The sequence below is a fragment of the Pelodiscus sinensis genome, chromosome 19, assembly GCF_049634645.1.
Source record: "Pelodiscus sinensis isolate JC-2024 chromosome 19, ASM4963464v1, whole genome shotgun sequence".
NCBI classification, from domain to species: domain Eukaryota; kingdom Metazoa; phylum Chordata; order Testudines; family Trionychidae; genus Pelodiscus; species Pelodiscus sinensis.
The window spans coordinates 21,459,207-21,478,652 of NC_134729.1; the positions used below are offsets into that span (position 1 = coordinate 21,459,207).

Here is a 19,446-nt window from a genome sequence, read left to right on the forward strand (position 1 = left end):
GAATGTACGTTCTTGCTGAAAAAAGCAAGAAATTGTGCAGCGGTTGCAGAGATATATATATATATATGGGTGTGCACAAATGGTAGCTGGACCAACCAAGGCTGCATTGGTGCTACTGACCACACCCTCAAGGTCTTTATCAGCCCATGCTCCAGAAGAATCTACCTCAGAGCTTTCTTATACATGTCTACATCTCAAGTGGTGAGCTGAGGCAAGCCCCTGACCTACAAACTCTTCATTTTTTCAGCCAAGGCTGCGAGGAGACTTTGGAAAAAAAGGTAAAAAAGAAACACCGATGATGGTCCACTGGCGGGGCAACAGCTTAAGGCCTGAGGGATCCAGGTTCAAGTTCTTGCTCTCCTTTGGACTTCCTCTGACCACCCGGGCAAGTCTCTGTCTCAGTTCTGCACTTATAAAATGGGGATGATAAAAGTACCCACCCTCCTGGGTGCTGAGAACAAGGATACATACTTAAGGGTTGTGAGGTTCTCAGAAATAAGGACCACAGAAGTAATACATAGTGAGAGCCTTAGATGGAAGATGGGCAGTTCTCTCAGCCAGAAGAGGTTGTGTTGAGACATTTGTCCAGTTATCAGACTGTGTAAAGACAAATATTAACTAAACATTTAAAAAAACATAAAATTTTATTTACTCCCCAGCAGCCAAAAGCAGCTAATCAACTTCTCACCAAATACAGCTTTATTGCCTTCTCTCGCAGTGCCTGTTGGAGGACTTTTCCAGTTAGTCCTATCTGTAAGAATTTGCCTTATGTTTAGGCAGGAAGGTAAAGTTTGTAGGTACCGGCCCCAAAAGCATCTCACTGCAACAGAACAGAGATTGGTATTCAAATACACTCAGTTTGACAATATTGCAAAGTGACACCATGCAACACACACGCTGGGCTCTCTGAAGTAGGGGCCATGGGAGAGATTTTTCAGTAATGTGCCCAACACCCACTGATTTTATGTCTTTGAATCTCCCCGTCTGCTTACTCAGAGCTAGACAAACTGTTGATGCTCATCTATTAAAGATCAAATCCTTCTATTGGAGACCGTGTAATAATGATACAGCTGGTGTAAATCCATGTAACCTCATTGACTTTCCTGAGTCAAAGCCCATCAAGAGGGAGACCAACAGACTTGCCAGTCCCTGGGCAAGGTGGGGGAGAGGAGACACGCCGTCTCAGTTCTCCTGGAAGCTGGCACTCTGCACCACGCAGAGTGCACTGTGCTGTCCCATCCCACCTACTCACGGCATGGTGCTTCAGCAGCGATTTAAAGGGCATGGGGCTCCCGGCCGCCCCCACTCCTACAGCAGTGGCTAAGAGCCCCGGCCCTTTTGAATCACTGGACCATGGGGAAACCGCCCCCACTCTCTATTGGCAGGCCTGACTATCAGTACTAATGTCTCCAATATTTCATATTTCAGAACTCACATGACATTTTTAAGTACTGAAAGTTCACATTAAGGAATATTATAGTTTGTTGTTTTGTATATAAAAGATTTACAACCAAAATTCCTAAGGCACCAATGTTTTATTATTAACACAGTATTATAATTTTCCATAAGACAATCCATGTAGGCAGTGAACCCCAGCAGGGTGAGACACTGTGTACCAACAGACTATGAAAAATATTTTATTAACTTGAAGAGGGACTTAAAATATAAAGTTTTCAAAGTCCCAGTGAACATAGAACTAAGGAGCTAAGTGGTACTGAAGTGGCAGGTTCCACTTGGAAAATGGCATTTTACCAAGCCTGGCTGAATGTACAACGCATGGTTGTTAAGCAGCTGTTTCCACTACTAACAAATAGACGATTACTAAGAGAGAGACAAGGCTGCAGCCATGCCCCATGTTTTGCTAATCGTTTCTGTTTCCTGGGGATGGGAAGTAGCAGCTGGCTACACTCTCAGAATGCCAGTTTGGCTGGGCCGAAAGTCTGCAGAGTCATTTTCCAAGCAGTGCATGTAGATTTTTGGATGCCCCCCCCCACAGAAAAATCTCCTGCAGTTTGTCACCTTAATTCTGAAAATCTGTAGTGGATTGGAGAGGGTAGAGTCCAGCAACTTCCCAAGACTGGAAGCATTCTGGGGAAGAGGCAGTGTCTTTGTTATGTTTGTACCTAGCACAATCAAGTACAAGCCCATGTCTGGGGTTCCTAGGCGCTACTGTAAGCCAGATAAATAATATACAGACTGTTGTACAATCTGGAGCCTTGAAGCTTCATATTACTTTTCCCCCTTGGTAACAGCCTGCAAATCACGGTTTGGGGGAGATATCATGTGTCACTGAAAAAGTCAGTTCCTCTAGGTTAATATTAGGGTCCTGGATAAGACTTGTCACAAAATAGGCACTTGTGGGCATTTACTCGATCCCTTTTTGGAATATCAACATAAGGCTGAACTGAAAACCAGTAAAGTGAGGGCACTACATCACCCTAGTCAGTTTCTTAGGGTATGTTTAGACTGCATCCCTCTGTCAGCAGAGGGATGCAGAGTAGGCAGGTCGACATTGTCACTGACTGTGTTGGGAAGGCAGACCGTGATCCTAACCAACCCGACAGAATTATCACATTGAGAAGAGGCGAGAACACAGCACAAATCATAAAATACAAAGTAGGGATGTTAAATATTAGTTAAGCGAATAGTCGATTCATCTCCTGAATTCTTATCAGTTACTCGACTTTTCTATAGTCCCAGGGGTGAGGCCGGCAGCCATTGCACTCTGGACCCACTGCTAAGGAGCCCCCTGCCACTCCGCGCTGCTGCCTCTGTAGCAGATGTAGCAGCAGGTGGGAATGCCAGGTGGGAGCTAGTCTGTGAGGGGAGCTAGTTTAAAAATCAATTCCTCATGTGGACTGTCTGCCTGTCACCCTGTGCTGCTGCCTCTCATAAGAGGCAGCAGCGCGTGCAGCAGCAGCTCTGTCTGTGGGAGGGCTGAGCTCCCAGACTGGGCATGTGCGAGAACAGAGCCGGGCTGCCTGCCCGCTTGGCTCCAAATACACTTTAAATGCAGAGCCACAATGGGGATAGGTCCTGGACCCAGCACGAGCCAGGATTGAGCTGTCCAGCCTGCTAAAAAATTTACTGGCAGGGAGAAACATGTGTAGTCTATAGCGGTTACCTATAAGTTTTTGCTTAATTGACTACATGGTTACATCCCTAATACAAAGTTCCCATTACCCTTCCAGGCCAGTATGACTGTGCATTGTCTGGTATTTGACTATTAGGTTGCAGGATGAAATCACTAAAACCATGCGCCTGTTTCATGATTACTGTGTTAGCCATTTACCTTATTTTAATCCAGTCGTCCACATTTTGGCTTGCCATTAAGGTCTCCAGATAGTCTCTCCCCATGTAGTAAGGAGGCCGCTCATTGATTTTCTGAGGCAGGTGCTCCAGTAAGCCAGTTGGAATATACCTCACAATGCAAATACATATATTAAATGTCACCGAATTTTATTTAAAAAAATACCACAGTAGAGGCAGAGACCCAACAAGAAAAAGCTTTTTACTAACAAAGAGGTTTGAGAAAGCAAGTTACCTGCACAAAAATGACAGCCATTCCAGCATGAACTTCCTGGTTTTCTCCACCCCCTGGGTATCTGAGCCCCAGTGTTCAAGCCCATAATTGGTGAAGTCTTTGAGAATATCGAATCTTTCACTGGAAGAAATGTCCCAGTGTCGCTGTTCTTTAACTTCAGTGAAAATCCAAGGTTTGATCAATGCTCCTCTGTGGTCAGATAAGATCCAATCAGAAAGGAAAATAGTTGTAACCAGAGAGAGTTTAATCAGGTATGAAACTGACATTTAGCTACAGACTTGTACATGTGAGACATGGGACTCTAGCCACAACGCATTTGGGTTACTGGGATACCTGCCAGTGGGCACAGGAAAACAGCTTTTCATTTTCTAGTTAAAAGCACCTACAAATACAGCTCCGGCGGGAGGGTCTGCCTATAAACAAGGCAATCCAACCTTTTCAGGGAATCTGCTGGTTTTCACTTGGGCCTACTTTTAGGGCTCAATTCTGTACTCAAGCGGGAGCAACTCCTATTGATTTCCCTGGGAACTGCATCCCTGAAAGTGAGGGAATAACTGAGTCCCAGCTAGGGATGTTAATAGGTGAATCGTTACCCATGAAACAGCCACCTGTCCTTGGGCTGGGAGCCAACAGCAGGGGGCTGCACCAGCCCTGCCAGCCTGAAACTGCACCCCTGCCTGCCATCGTTTAATCCGTTGACTGGTTAAACGTTTAACCAGTTATCTAATTAAATGGGATTTTACCCTTTGCCCCATTTATTTACACTCCAGGGCTGTGTCTAGACTACATGGCTCCATCAATGGAGCCATGTAGATTAGACAGATAGGCAAAGGCAAATGAAGCCGTGATTTAAATGATCGCGGCTTCATTTAAATTTACATGGCTGCCGCGCTGAGCCGACAAACAGCTGATCAGCTGTTTGTCAGCTCAGTGCACTAGTCTGGACGCTCCCCTGCCGACATCAAAGCCCTTTGTCAGCAGCCCCGTTATTCCTAGTGGGATGAGGTTTACCGGGGCTGCCGACAAAGGGCTTTGATGTCGGCAGGGGAGCGTCCAGACTAGCGTGCTGAGCGGACAAACAGATGATCAGCTGTTTGTCGGCTCAGTGCGGCAGCCATGTAAATTTAAATGAAGCTGCGATCATTTAAATTGCGGCTTCATTTGCCTTTGCCAAAAAAACAAATCTACATGGCTCCGTCGACGGAGCCATGTAGTTTAGACGTACCCCAGGAGCCTGTCTACAGTGAAGACAGAACATAAAGCAGCCAGGAACCAGATGAAAGGCACTGGGAAGTCTGCCCCTAAATCACTTACCCTGTATGGGTAGAATTTTCTAAGGCATATAAGTGATTGGGCGAATGTCACACAGGAAGCAGATGTCAGAGAACCAGGAGAGCTAGGTTTTATTCCCTACTCAGTTCTGTTCTTTAATCATAACAGCCCATACAAGCGAGAGCAAGAGCAGAGCAAACATTAGGTTAATCATGATTTCTCTAAGGCTGGGTTTTGAGACGTGAAATTGGAAGTAACTCCTGAAGAGGGGCAGGCTCCATTCTCAAACAGATGACAGGCCAGTGGGCCAAACTGATCAGGAACTAGACAGAAAAGTTCCCAAGCCCCAAATTACTTGTGCTGTCCAAAATCAGATATAATTTAATCTGTATTGCTACAGCTTCCATTTCAAAGACCAAACAGGAGCGTGTCACCCAAATCATGTGCTCAAGAATCAGGTTGGCTATGAATCATCACTTACAATACGATGTGTTTTTGCTCACACCTCCATCCAGTTTCAGGAGATTTCCCAGGACTCTGTAACCTGATGAGACCTCCTTTAAAGGCTACATCAGAAGCAGCAAATAGTGCTGTTGCTTTCAACTCCCGTGGGAGTCCAGACTCACTGAAACAAGTGTCTAAGAGCAGCCTTGCCAAGAGGAAAACCTTGTGGCCACAGGCTTGTTTTTGGTTTTGGCTTTACTACTGCTCACAAACAAAACTAAGTTGGAAAGGTAGCCACTTACCTCGCAATCATAACTCCTGAAACTCCAGTCTGCATGGCTCGATTAGCATCTTCATAAGACAAAATATCCCCATTTCCTGTGTTGGAGAAGAGCGCCCAGAGGTCACAGTGGCACACAAGATCAGTTCCAAATGAACCGGCAGAGTATGAAACTGAAGTACCCTTATATGTTGAAAAGTGACCCGGTAAAAATGGCCTGAAGGGCTCCGTGTTCATACTCTCACTAGGACTACGCACTGCATTTATTCCCTTTATGAGTAAAGGAATTTTTTTTTCTAATTGCTGGTCTTGAAAATTCAACCTGGGATTTGAGGGTCACGATGGGTTCTTTTTGCTTGTGTGTCACTGCCCAGCATCAGAGATACAGAGCTTGCTTTGAGACATTTAGAGTGCTTATGGAAAAAACTATGTTGTTCGGAACTGTCCTTGCTTTGCCTTCCCACAGAAACCAGGATATCTCTCCCCACTGCCTCCTGAGAAACTAAGACCTCTTCCCGCTGTCTTTGGCTGAGGAAGAGGGACACCACTGACCCCACTCCCAAACAGGGAGAAGGGGAGGATCAGCCCTATGAAAGCTGCCCTCCTCTGCCTCTTTGAGCCCATAATTACCTTAGCCAGTGCCAGGCTTGGACCTCCTTCCCAGGTGATCCTCCTCTTTTTTTCCTTCCTCTGCTATATTCCCTCAATGCTGCCACTGCTGTCTCCTGCCCTTCTAGCTTCTCTTCCTTCACAGGCTGAGCAGTGAGGTCTGATAGGAGGGAAGCTGCGGCAATTGTCAGTGAGGTTTGGGGTGCTGTGTTCATTTCTCTAGTCCCAGGCTACATGTTGTACTCTTACTGCCCCATGTGAATCCTGCTGGCAAGCTCTAGATACCTAGAGCGCATTAACTAGTCCAGCAAGGTCTGCACGGGTCAGTTAGGGTGCGTCTACACTGCACCATGGTTTTGAGATAACTAGCATTATTTTGAAACAACAATGCGAGTGTCTACATAGCCATTCCATTATTTTAAAATCATTTTGAAATAACAGGTGGCCTATTCTGAAATCTGCAAACCTCATTCTACAAGGAATAATGCCTATTCCGAAATTGCTATTTTGAAAATAAGGCGTGGGCAGATGCTCCATGGCTGCTATTTTGAAATAGCCCCACCCCAGTACCTCCTGGGGCTCTAAATCGAGATAGCACGTCTATGTTACGGAAGCCTGCCTCGGACTAAATTTGAGGCTTCCCTACAGTGTAGATGTGCTATTTCAAAATAAGCTTTTCGGAATAACTATTCTGGAATAAGCATGTAGTGTAGACGTACCCTTAAAGTGCAATACAGAGCCTGTGACTTAGTGAATCCAGCCATGTCCCAAGCCATGCAAAATCACTGTGGCTCATCTCCTATCAAAGCCTCACTGCATGGTTTGTCATGTGTCACTGAGATGGTGGAGAATATGCCTCACGACTGGAAAACTATTTACTGTGTTTCTCAGACCTGAGTGGTGGGAAGTGTGTGTGTGTGTGTGTGTGTGTGTGTGTGCGCGCGCGCACGCGCGCTGTTGCAAAATTAGTAGATTTAAGCCTGAATTAGTAGCTTTATGTAAAAATCAGGATGATCACAGAGAACTAGGGAATATTTTACAGGCCAAGTTCTACCGCCAATAACTTTCAAATTCTGCTCTGTTATGCCTGTGCAACCGTATTATCTTATCCTGGAGTTTCAGCAACATGAGGACAGAACTGTGTTAGACAATAATTCAACAGACGATTCATGAAGAAGAATGAACTGCAGCTCACTCTGCCCAAGCCCTTGTGGCTCCATAAAGCTAACAGGAATTTAAAAGTAGCTAAGAATTGGAATACACAAGGAGACCGTGGAAGAGATTAATCTGTCAGACCATTGAGCTGAATGGAGTTATAGCACAGAAGATCCGTTGGATAAGGTGGTATAATTTTTCAGATCAGAACACCACTTTAAGCTAAGTGACCAACCACTATTGGTAACAGCTAATCTAGCACCTCTCTGATACCACTTTAAGGATTTGTCATCCGTTCTGTCTCTCTACTTCCATCTTTCCCCTACACTGAATGTGCTAGGTCTCTTAACTTTCCCTCAAAAAAATAAGGAAGACAGGATTCTCTTTGAAGGAGATGCAAGTTTTGGAGGGTGGATCTTATATTAATTGGATCAATAACATTTTAACCATAACACAGATCATGTTTCCAAGAAAAACTGATTTAAAATAACCTAATCGTTAAAAAGTTTTAAAAAAATCAGCAGAAAGAAACGTACCAAACAGAGGCATAGGGCTGGCTAATTTAGCACACTCTGCTATGTACTCCCAGTCTGCAACCTTTGTGTAACGCTGTTCTCTAGATCGGCCATGAAGCTAATAGAAAGAAGAGTTACAATTAGTCCCTCACCGTGCAAGGGTGAGGCTCTATAAGAAAGGCAACAAGCTCTAAACGGATTAAAGTGAAACGCTTTGAGAACAGAGCCTGAGCAATCTGCAGAGGTCAGGGATGCAGTGAACTGTAGGGGAACTGGTTAGCAGAAGCCAAAAAAAATTATGAACATAACATTCTCAGTGCTTGCAAGCTAGAGCAAGCAGCCATAGGGATTATCTATGTGCAATACATAGCCATTCCGCTATTTGGAAATAATTTTCGGGCAGAGAGCAGGGTGGCGTTAATGATAACATGTCCCTCTCTGTGGTATCTGGGCATAGCCATCCTCCTTCCCTCACAATACAGTTTTGAGTAGACAGCTGGACTCATGCCTCCATCCTAAAGCCTCAGGCACAGGCTGCCACCAAAAGGCTTTTGGGACCAGATGCACCTAAACGATGACAGACAAGCAACGCGTGATGGACCCTGGCCAAATTCCTTACATGAAACACAAAGAGGCCCATACCGTGACCATGGAAGCTCCCCACTTCCGGATGTTGGGGATTACTTTGTGAGCCAAATTGACTTTTTCTTGCACACCAGTTCTTATCTTCACTGTCAGAGGAACGTCGAGTACCTGAAGAGAGGGCGGAGTAAAGCTAAAGCAGACAAAAGAGCATTCTTTGGAAGGTTTTCCCTCTCAGCGAGGGGATGCTCGGTACTCACCGAATTCATTCCTCTGACTATCTGTTCAAACTTGTTGGAACGGTTCATTAAGGCACATCCACCTCCCTGTGGGATAAAACAGGCAGAGTCAGATATCCTGGTATTTTCACCTACCCCAAGACCCTTATATGGTAGGAAGTATAGGAATGGTTTATGTATTACAGTATTGTGGGCCAGGGATCATATGCAACTCCAGTGGGAGCATTACCATAGTTCTTCCAGGATCTAAAAACAGTGGGTGATTAAGGTGAATCACCAGAACTGTAAACAGCCCCAGAGAGGTTGGACCACCTCTACAAGCGGCTCTCAGGGTACGTCTACACTTGCACCCTAGGAGTAACGTTAGTTCGAACTAAGGGGTTTGGTTCAAACTAACGCATCCCGGCCCACACTTTCACTTTCGGAACAGCTGTTGATCGGGTTGTCCCATAGATGTTGTGTCAGTTTAAATTCGGAGTAACGCGCTGGCGAGATCATGCTAATGAAGTGCGGGATGTTTAAATCCCCACTTCCTTAGCCATTTCGGTCACCTGCATTTGCATCCCTAGTTTGAACTAGGGTGCAAATGTAGATGTACTCTCACATACCAGTTCAAACTGTGTTTTCCAGAGACTAAGAAAGGGCTTTTGGTATAAAAAAGATGAATTTAAACTGACACAAGGCTTTCCTTCTGATTCAGCAAATGGACAGGATTTTGATATAAATCATTGATACAAGCCCTGGAATACAGAAGGTTAGTTTAGGTGGGGGGAGGGATAGCTTAGTGGTTTGAGCATTGTCCTGCTAAACCCAGGGTTGTGAGTTCAATCCTTGTGGAGGCCATTTAGGGATTTGGGGCAAAAATTTGTCAGGGGTGGTACTTGGTCCTGCTGTGAAGGCAGGGGACTAGAGTCAATGATCTTTCAAGGTCCCTTCCAGCTCTAGGAGCTAGGCAATCTCCATTAATTAGGTATAGAAATGATGGTCCTTAGACTGAGCAGGCAGTGGCAACATTTAAATTGGGTCATGAATAGACTAGCAATTGGGAGGTAATCCAAAGGAGAGAAATCTTCTCAGGGAAAGGATGGAGGATATTGCTAAATGTTACCTTTTTATACACCAGATCTATGGGACACCCAACATTGATGTCTACAAAATCCATTTCAATGGTCTGGTTCAGAAGCTCTGCACATCTAGTCATCGTGTCTGGAAATGCTCCCTCTAGCTGAAAGCGAACACAGGACAAACAAGGAGCTGACCTCTCCAAAGGAAATGCCAGAGTCTCAGTTTAAAAACACAAGGGCAGTTCACCGACAGGGAAAATTACACCCTCCAGATGCCCATTGGGTGATGTTCCCTTCTACATGAGTTCTTGCCCTTACTGCTGAAGAAAGGATACTGGACCTGCACTCCAAAGATGTCTTCCGTGTAGTGCCGCTTCAAGAGAGCCCATTCAGATGACTGGCCTTGGAGCAAGTTTGTGCACACGGCCATTTCTCCACAGGTGACATCCGCTCCAAAACGCTTGCATATCCTCCGGAAAGGGAGGTTACCACACTGAAACCCAGGGCAACAGGACAGAGTTAGGATCAATGTTAGCAAAGTTTCTGACCTGTATTACACAGGCAAGGAAACTGTCCCATCAAAGTGGCACACTGTTGGAATTATTCTGCGTACCGTTGTTAAGGGAGCCAGATAGAGTTTGCCTTGGATATCCAACTGGAAAACAAAGATCAGAGAGGCTTGTTAGAAGAGCTAAAATAGTGAAAGACAAGTGGACAATTTTAGGTACACACAGTTTAGATTTTACATCATTTGTCACATTTCCTTTTAGTTTCCATGAAAACAGTCTTTTTTTAAAATTTAAGCATTCCTCTGCAGCATTTGAAACCTCATACTGCAGCGCTGTGCTAGAGCCTGAGAATGAGAAAATCTGACTATAATCTATTTGCCTTACCCAAGCTGAGGAAAGTGAAAAATAGCTATAGAAATGGGGGGAAAACAACATTTTCATAATGGAAGGGAGTATGACAAGTCAGAAGGGAGCTAGGTTTTTTGAAAAGCAATGATTTTTTTCTTAGTCTGACAGCCTTTCTGGATCTATTTCCTCATAATGAGACATTCTCCAGGTGAGCTTAGATCAGAAAGTGTTAATACCATCTAGAGTTAAGTGATTTCCACACAAAGCAAGACAATGTTTTTCTGGGCAACAGACCTGAAAAGCATTTATTACAAAATAACAATTAACATCACAATCATCAAAGATTGAAATCATTAACTGTCTAGCCATGTGTGAGAACAAAGCTTAGGGGGAGCAGGAAAAGGGGTTTTGATTAAGCAGAAGAACAACACATAATGCACACTGCTACACATGGGAGGGCGCAGCCCTTTTTTGACACTCAGGCTGGATAACTAGGATTACATTGTGTATTAAGAGAGAATCACGGTCATACATTTTAAACCAAAGTCCTGGGAGTTCTCTGATCACAGTAGACAACTGTGTGCTGAGGCCTCCAATCTCCACTACAGGTTGACTTTGCAAGTAAACCTTTATTGTAGTTGGTTTTGTTGTTTTTGTTTTGTTTAAATGCAGAGCCAGAAAGACTTGTCCTTCACCCCAGGACTAAGGGCATGCTCATGCGGTATGTTTCACCAGCATGTGTGGCACCTCAGCCCCAACTCAACTCAGCCAAGACTGCCCGTTATCCTGGCTGAGGCTTTTCAAGCGAAGCTTTAAAACCACCTGATTGCTGCCTGACTAAAGTCCCAGTCCCAGTCCCAGTCCTAATACCGCATACCCCACAGGCTAGGGCCCCATCCCCAGCTTTCTTACTTACTCTTTTTTTCTCACATGTCCGCAATTTTATAACATCTTCGTCTGTCACTGGGCCTGTTGTTCTGAGGATGGAATCCTTTGATGCATCTTCTAGGCAGGGACTCTGCACGGCTGCTGAGCCAGCAGCTTCTCTCTTCTCTGACCCTGAGACATCTTCTGGTTCCTCTTCTCCAAGAGGTTTGACATCCACGTCCTCTGCATCCTCTTTGGACGCTGTACAGTTTGTCACCAATTTCTCTCCCGTTGAGTTGCCTGCTGCCTTGTTTCTCATATTGCCTGCACCGCTGGTCTTGCCCAAGTGACTAAGATACTCATTAGATTTGTCAAAGCAAACTTTTTTCTTGCGCAGCTGCTGCTGTAGCTCTTTGCTGAGGCTGTTTTTCACCAATGGCTTCCCTTCCCACTGCTTTACAAGGTCCTCATTAATGACGTTCCGATAGTCCTCTCCCAAGTGAGAGCTAGCAAAGCGGCATGTCACTCCATAGATGCACTTTCCGAAGGTCTTGAAGAGCACGCAGCTATCCCCTAGGTCTGAGGGCTTCACCGCCATGTACTCTCCAACATCATGCAAGAAGCGGCACCGTGAGCCAAAGAAGCACTTCTCCGCACATTCCTTAAACAGCACAACACACTTTCAATGTAAACCCATCAATAACTGTCCTCAAAAATGGGCTCATTTTTTACTGAGCGTCAGCTTTGTTTCCAGGAGTTCCATAGAATTCAGTTACACTCTGACCTTTCCTGATCGTTTGTGTGGTTTAGACAAACTAGCATCAGGGTAAAACAACATCAGAGCAACTACATCAATGCAAGCTCCTAATATAGACACACTGATTCAGTGCAAAACGGGACTTGCACAGATACAACTGGCCCCAGTGACTTATGGGAATAATTTGCACTACTGCAAATTCCCTATTACCCTCTTGCAGTACATCTATAGTGGCGGACACAGGGGTTGTGCGAGCACAAAAGTCCGGAGACTAGATGGGGCCTAAATTAAGTGCAAGCTCCTTAAGGCTTTATAGCTCAATTATTCCCTCGAGAATAAGTAACACCCATTTCATAGGTAAATATATGGCTTATTCAGGAAGTATTGATGGGAATCCAAATGCATGCTGGGTGCTTTATAGCTAAAGATATTCTCATCTAAAGAACCTGAGGTTGCCCACTAGGGATGCGAAAGGTTACAGGTAACGCTTACCGGTTCCGGTTACCTGGTAACTGGTGGGGGCTACAGCAGATCACTGTCTGGCATGGGCAGAGGGTTGCTCCAGCCATGCAGGGAGCCCACCTGTAGGCAGGAGCTATTCCGGCGTCTGGAGCAGTCTCTGTCCATGGGGAGCCTGCCAACAGAGCTGCTGAGGCTCTGTCCACAGGGAGACGCTGTGGACAGGGGCTATTCTGGCAAGGCCTGTGAGCCAACAGCACCATCCCAGTGAGGTAGCTGGGAGCTGGCAGAGGTCCCCAGCCCGGATCCCCCTGTAGTCAGTTAACCATTTAAATGTTAAGACAACTTAATGTTTAACCGGCTAACTGATTATTAATTGGGATTTTACATCCCTATTACTAACCATAGCAGACTAGCTACTTACCTGGATTACTGATGGGCATAGCCTGTCCTTTTCATAGTGATTTGGCTTCATACATGGCCGACTTTTATTCTGTCCTCTGGCTCTCTTCCGTCCCTGGGGTTTCTCCCCCTCCTCTTTTACAACTTCCTCTTGGCTTCCTGGCTTCCTAACTTGATCATCACCATCTAGCTTCATCTGTTTGGCTGGAGGCTCTGTCTGCTCGTTGCTGGCAGACGCTTGCTCACCTTCATCTTGACTATTTTCCTGATTCCTGGATTCCCTTTCTGCTTTGAGATATGCATGAAACTGTTCTTTCGAGGTAAGATACCTACAGAGCAAGAGAGAACTTTCATTAAAGTCCTGACTGATCATTTGACATGCGCTACATTAGACAGCAAAGTTTACTGACGAGGGAATGGGGAGACTGAATGAAGCATATTCTACGCCAAGGACATTAAAACCAACACTAACTTTTCTGACGACTGGTGGGCCACAAAGCAACACATTAAATAAGCTCATCCTTGAGCTAGTATTTTCATCTGCTTCATAGACACTAGGTCAGTGGTCCCCAACACGGTGCCCGCGGGTGCCATGGCGCCTGCAAGGGCATTTGTGTGCGCCCGCCAAGTGCTCGGGGCTGGCCTGGCCCTGGGCACGTAGCACATGCATGGTGCTGGAACCGGAGCCGGCCCCGGGTGCATGGCGCATGGTGAGCGCCGGCCCCGGGAGCACCATGGATTGGGCGCGCGGCACTTGGAGGGGGCGCCAGCCCCGGGTGCGCGGCGCTTGGAGGGGGCGCCGGCCCCAGGCACATGGCACTTGGGGGGGGGGGGGGGTGACAGCCCTGGACACGCAAGTGTCCCACCCTCTGGCGCCCGGTGGGCGAACGGCCACGCCCCCTGGCGCCCGGCAACCTCCAATGGTTGGGGACCACTGCACTAGGTTCACAGGGTTATTGAAAACCAAGTTAAGGCCCCACTTCTTCACTCCAATGAGACTGTGCATAGACATGAGTGGAAAGTAGGACCCCTCACTTGAACTACTAATGCCACATGATTGAGCAGAAAGCCAGGCACAACAGAGCTCAGGTCTCCCTTCCAGTGTATCCTCCCCGTATATCAGAATAAGGGGATAACTGGCAAAGGAAGTAGCTCCACTGGGAATTAGGGATGTAAAATCCCATGTAATTAGTTAACTGGTTAAACATTAAGTTTAACTGGTTAACTGATTAAATGAGGGGAGGAGATGGTTGTTGTGGAGAAGGGCTCCTCCGGCTGGGCAAGAGCACCTCTGCCCATGGTACACCCTGGGGTTAGCCCTCTGTGGACGAGGGCTGCTCCAGCTGGGCTGGAGCCCCCCTGCCCATGGCGTGCACACTGTGGATGCGGGCGGCTTTGTCCGGGCTCAGCTATTAAGGGTGATGTTTACTAGTTAACCATTAACATCCCTACTGGGTATGGTGAGCTGTCCCCCCCCCCTCCCCCCTGCAGTTCACAAGCCAATTGGATCAAACTAGAACAAGGGAGGCTGTAGCATCTGTGAACTGCCTCTCTGTACTAAAGATGAGGTCTGATGTACGGTGTATTCCTCATCTCCATGGCTAGATCTTTGGAGTTGGAAAGGTCTTTACCATTCAAAAACTGAGGAAGCACCTCTTGCCACCTCAGTAAGTAGAGCAGCCAGCCTTTACTAGCATCTTCTTCTACAGAGAGCAGCAACAAACAGTTAAACTCGTCTTAAGTGATCACTTATACAAGATGTGCCAAGTTTATTGATACCGCTTCCCACTCTGACCATTTTTTCCACCTGCTATGTTTTGTTATAATCCTAGTGTGTGACCTACCTGGGACAGAGACTGTCTGTACAGTTCATGCATATTGGGTCCCAATTTTTGACTGTTAGGATATACCAGGGTAGAGAACCTCAGGCCTTGTTGCTGGATGTTGCCTGGATCTGGCTCAGGACCCCCTCCAGTATTGGGAAGTCCATGCTGGCATTCCAGCCCTGCTACGGGGCTGGAGCACACAAAATCTATTAGGCTAGGCTCAGCTCAGGAGAGAGAGGAATGGGAAGTGTCTTTCTCCTTCTCAATCAGGGGCAACGTCAGTGAGGGTTTGTTTTTTTTTCTTCTCACTTATGTGTGGCCCTCGACTGACTTTTTTGTGGGCCAGCAGCTCCTGACCTACTAAAGGTTCCCCACCTTGGGCTATACTGTTAATACAAAAAATTAAGGGACTGACAAAAGTTGGCTGCTTAATGGAGGTGGAGCAGAACCGCAAAAACTGCACATTAGAGACTTCATTGGATTGGTCTCCTAAAACAGAAGGGTGCTCCCCAAAGCTATATTTAGCCACCTAAAAAAAAAGTGGCTCTTGCTGAGTTCGATGTAATTGTGTGCGCCCACATGGCCTCTGAAAATGTAGTCACTTTTATTTAAGATGCTGACCTTTAAATGTGTAACCTCACAAAGCTTGCCATGGTCTCTCACACAGGTTTCCCTAATGCATTGGTAAGCTGAAGACAGTAACACTTAACTCATCCTGGGCTATGGTCATAAGGCTGCCCAAGCCCTGTTTTCCAGTTGTTCTTCCTCATTTACTCTCATTCCATAGTTTAAGGCCTCGGATGAGCCTTCATGCAAACTATGAAACACATTTTTAGAGCCCTGCATGGATACAAAATTTGTACCTGCAAAAATGAGCATGGATATCTGCACACACATCCGCAGATGCGGATACTTGCGGATATCAGTGAATTTGCTGGACTCCAAACATTTTTTATAAAAGGCATTTGCTGGGAGTTGAATGACCAACTGCTTTTTAACTACCTCAAACTCACACCACTACAACAATGGGAATTTTATGGGGCTAGCGGGGGAAAGGCACTGCAGGATTTCTATAGGATCACAGAATACTAGAATTAGAAGGGACCTCGAGAGGTAATCGGGTCCTGTTCCCTGCACTCACAGCAGGACCAATCCCCATCTAAATCATTCCTGATAGATGTCAGTCTAACCTGCTCTTAAATCTCCAATGATGGAGACTCAATAAACTCCCTAGGCAATTTATTCCAGTGTTTAACCACCCTAGCAGGAAGTTTTTCCTAATGTCCAACCTAAACCTCCCTTGCTGCAATATAAGTGCATTGTTTCTTGTCCTATCATCAGAGACCAAGAAGAGTAAGTTTTCTTCCTCCTCTTTGTAACAACCTTTTAGATACTTGAAAGCTTCTCTCATGTCCCCTCTCAGTCTTCTCTTTTCCAACCTAAACAAGCCCAATTATTTTAGTCTTCCCTCACAGGCTGTTTTCTAGACCGTTAGTCATTTTTATTGCTCTATTCTAGACCTTTGCCAATTTGCACATCTTTCCAGAAATGTGGCGCCCAGAACTCGACACAATGCTCCAGGAATCACTTCTGTCTTGCTTACAACAATCCTGTTAATTTTAACCACACAGCAGGTCCTATGTTGCTGATTCTTCTTTTCAGTACCAACTTGGCAGGCACCCAGAGGCCAGAACCTTTTTGCAGGAAGGGAGCAGAGAGCTCCTGGCGTAGCAAGGGAAGGAGGGTGATGATGGGGGGAAAGGGGGAGGAGTCTCTGGAGATGGGAACTCCTGAAGGGCAGAAGAAATGGGGACTAGGAAGGAGGGGGGCTTCTGCGGAAGCCAACGGGGATATTTGGAAAGGGGGGGGCCTCCTACAGAAGAAGGGAGAAGGCAGATTTGGAAAGGAGGGGGGGCTCCTGTGGAAGTGTGGGGGGGGGGGAATTTGGAAACAGGGGGCTCCTGTGGGAGTGGGGGAGGGGAATTTGGAAAGGGGAGGCTCTTGTGGAAGCGGGGGGGCGGGGAGATTTGGAAAGGGGGGCTCCTGTGGGAGCAGGGGGTGGAATTTGGAAAGGGGGGGCTCCTGTGGGAGTGGGGGAGGGGAATTTGGAATGGGGGGGCTCCTGTGGGAGTGGGGGAGGGGAATTTGGAATGGGGGGGCTCCTGTGGGAGTGGGGGAGGGGAATTTGGAATGGGGGGGCTCCTGTGGGAGTGGGGGAGGGGAATTTGGAAAGGGGGGGCTCCTGTGGGGGCAGGGGGTGGAATTTGGAAAGGGGGGGCTCCTGTGGGAGTGGGGGAATTTGGAATGGGGGGCTCCTGGGGGAGTGGGGGAGGGGAATTTGGAATGGGGGGCTCCTGTGGGGGAGGGGAATTTGGAATGGGGGGGCTGGCGGGGGTCCCTAAGCAGGGGCTGGGCCCAGCCGGGTGAAGGGGGAGGGGCGGGGGCGGCCCGTACTCACAGGGCTCTGATGGGCGCCACGCCGGCTCCCGCCGCCTCCATGCCGCGCGCCGCAGAGGGGGAGGGGGAAGGCGCAGGCCGCGCTCGCACGCGCTCACTCACCCCGGGCGCGGCCCCGGCCCGGAACTCACTCAGTGCGTGCGCGCGCCCGCCCGCCTGGGGGGCGGGGCTGGCTTGGGAGGAAGGGACCAGGAGAGGGGGCGGGAAAAGGACCGTACCATGTAGCCGAGGATGGCGATAGGCCCCAGGTCATACCATGTGGTCTGGACCGTAGGGGGTGATAGAGTAGGTGGTGGGCCATAGCTCAGCAGAGCTCCAGGTGCAGGCCTGGGTCAGAGGGCGCAGTAGCCCCAGGGCTGGGAGCAAAGGGGCTGCCCAGCAGCCAGTGGGAGGGTGGCCCTGGCTCCACCCATTGGCAGCGCAGCCAGTACCCGGGTACTGGCCAAGTTCCCTGCTGGCGTTTGCCTGAAAAGGCCAAGATGGGCTGCCCCCTGGCCACGCCAGCTGGTTCTCTGGGCTCTCCAGCGGGTTCCCTCTGCTGTAGGGAAGGGCTGTCGGTTGGCGTGCATCCAACATGAGTCTGGTAATATTTGGGGTTTCTCTTAAGGCCCCAGCTCATGGAGTCCTGTGACCCTGGGAGACTCTCAGCTTTCATTCCATTAAAACAAAATCACCTAGTCCTTGTGGTTCTGGGAGAACAGCTTGAAAACACGTTCTGAAAAACCAGACAAGGAGGGAAAAAAATCTCATGATTTTAAAGGTCATCTCTTGATTTTGTGCAGTCTGACTCATGATTTTGGATGCCTGGGCTGAGCAAACTGAACAAGAGAACTCTGTATCTCTGGGCAGTGTCCTAATACCTGCTGACATCTTGTTACAGGAGGGTAGAGGTGTGTTGGGCAATTTGCACAGCCGGGAATGACTGCTGCCTTTGAGTGCTGAGAATAAATTAGTTGAGGCTTTAACTCTGGAGCTCACCTTCATCCCTGACATTCATTGTATTCTAACTAAAGGTTGGTGTGGCTGGAAAGTTGGACTTTCACCAGCAGAAGCTGGTCCAGTTAGAGAGATTATCTCCCCAACTTTGTCTCTCTAATATCTTGGGCCCACATGGCTACAACACCACTACAAAGTATATTTGATTGTTCATTAAAATCAGCAGGTCCCCACACTTGGCCCAAATAGGAGATGGATGATGGGTTGCTGTGTGGATAGCTGGCCAGGAGCTAAGTAGTTGTCGGTTTCCCAAAAAGCAGAATAGAATGCAGTCAGCCTCATGTTTAATTTAGAAGGGATGCTCTAGGTTGGTGGTAAGTCCCTGGATCGAATGTTATATTCATAGACTGCTCCTCCTCATTAAATAATAATGATATTTCCCTCTTCTTTAGAACTCACCATCTAAGAAACTTAAGGCACTTGATACTTCCTACACTCTTGTGGAGTAAAAAGAAAGTGTTGTTATTCCCATTTAAGAAAAGGAGAAGTGGAATAACTTGCCTCGGTTCACACGGTCAGTAAGTGGCAGAGTTGGGAACAGAACACAGATCCCCTGACAATATTGTGCTTAAGCTGCAAGACTCTTTCTTCTCTATCATTAGAGACAATTGCAGCTTCAGATTGGATTATAAAGCTCCACTGGCTGCATTTGATGTGTAGGCTGCACTCTAGCTAACCCTGTTCTTTTTAAGGTCATTTCCCAAATTTCTATGCCTCTAAATTTGTTTATGGTTCATAGATCATTCTCTTTAAGGTGGCAAATGCAAGACATATTCCAGTTGCTAATCATTTATCTAAACTGAGGGTATGAACTATCCCACGTTGAGCAGAAATGTAAATCCAACTCTCGAGAGTTCCCATGGGCAGGTTTTCACTGCCCGTTGATCTGTTAATGGAATTTTCCATATTACCATTTAGAAACATTTTCCATTTCAGCCCAAGTAACAAGTGGGATGGTTTCATATTTCTGTCCCTGATGGCCAATGGGAAGCAGTCATCTGCGCTCTGTACGCTCCTTTCAATGACCTGTCTGGCGTTAGAGGTGGCTCCCAAACTGCTTAGGTAATAGGATACATTGAGAGATCACAAAATAATACCCCAGGCCCTGGGAATCCGGATCA

General features: G+C 47.1%; 1 protein-coding gene across 2 annotated transcripts; it reads right to left on the reverse strand.

Moving 5' to 3' along the window:
- Window positions 1-625: 625 nt before the first annotated feature.
- Window positions 626-17,508, reverse strand: DUS3L (dihydrouridine synthase 3 like). 2 transcript variants are annotated; one of them, XM_075902997.1, is made up of 13 exons: window positions 17,432-17,508; window positions 13,069-13,375; window positions 11,478-12,089; window positions 10,318-10,359; window positions 10,045-10,197; window positions 9,749-9,865; window positions 8,662-8,727; window positions 8,462-8,572; window positions 7,841-7,937; window positions 5,563-5,638; window positions 3,545-3,733; window positions 3,293-3,421; window positions 626-820 (listed from the first exon to the last, which is right to left on the reverse strand). In XM_075902997.1, exons 2-13 carry the CDS (start codon window positions 13,240-13,242, stop codon window positions 748-750), a joined length of 1,839 nt encoding a protein of 612 aa, XP_075759112.1. In that variant the 5' UTR covers window positions 13,243-13,375; window positions 17,432-17,508; the 3' UTR covers window positions 626-747. The 2 variants fall into 2 exon arrangements, with proteins under 2 accessions (XP_075759112.1, XP_075759111.1); XM_075902996.1 differs by having other exon boundaries at window positions 17,331-17,462.
- Window positions 17,509-19,446: the final 1,938 nt, after the last annotated feature.

Coding starts and splice junctions, on each gene's coding strand:
- DUS3L (XM_075902996.1), bottom strand. CDS start 17,371: ATGGAGGCGGCGGGAGCCGGCGTGGCGCCCATCAGAGCCCT. Junction 13,376..17,330: donor GTGGCGCCCATCAGAGCCCT/GTGAGTACGGGC, acceptor CTTGCTCTGTAG/GTATCTTACCTCGAAAGAAC. Junction 9,866..10,044: donor AAGACATCTTTGGAGTGCAG/GTCCAGTATCCT, acceptor GTTCGCTTTCAG/CTAGAGGGAGCATTTCCAGA.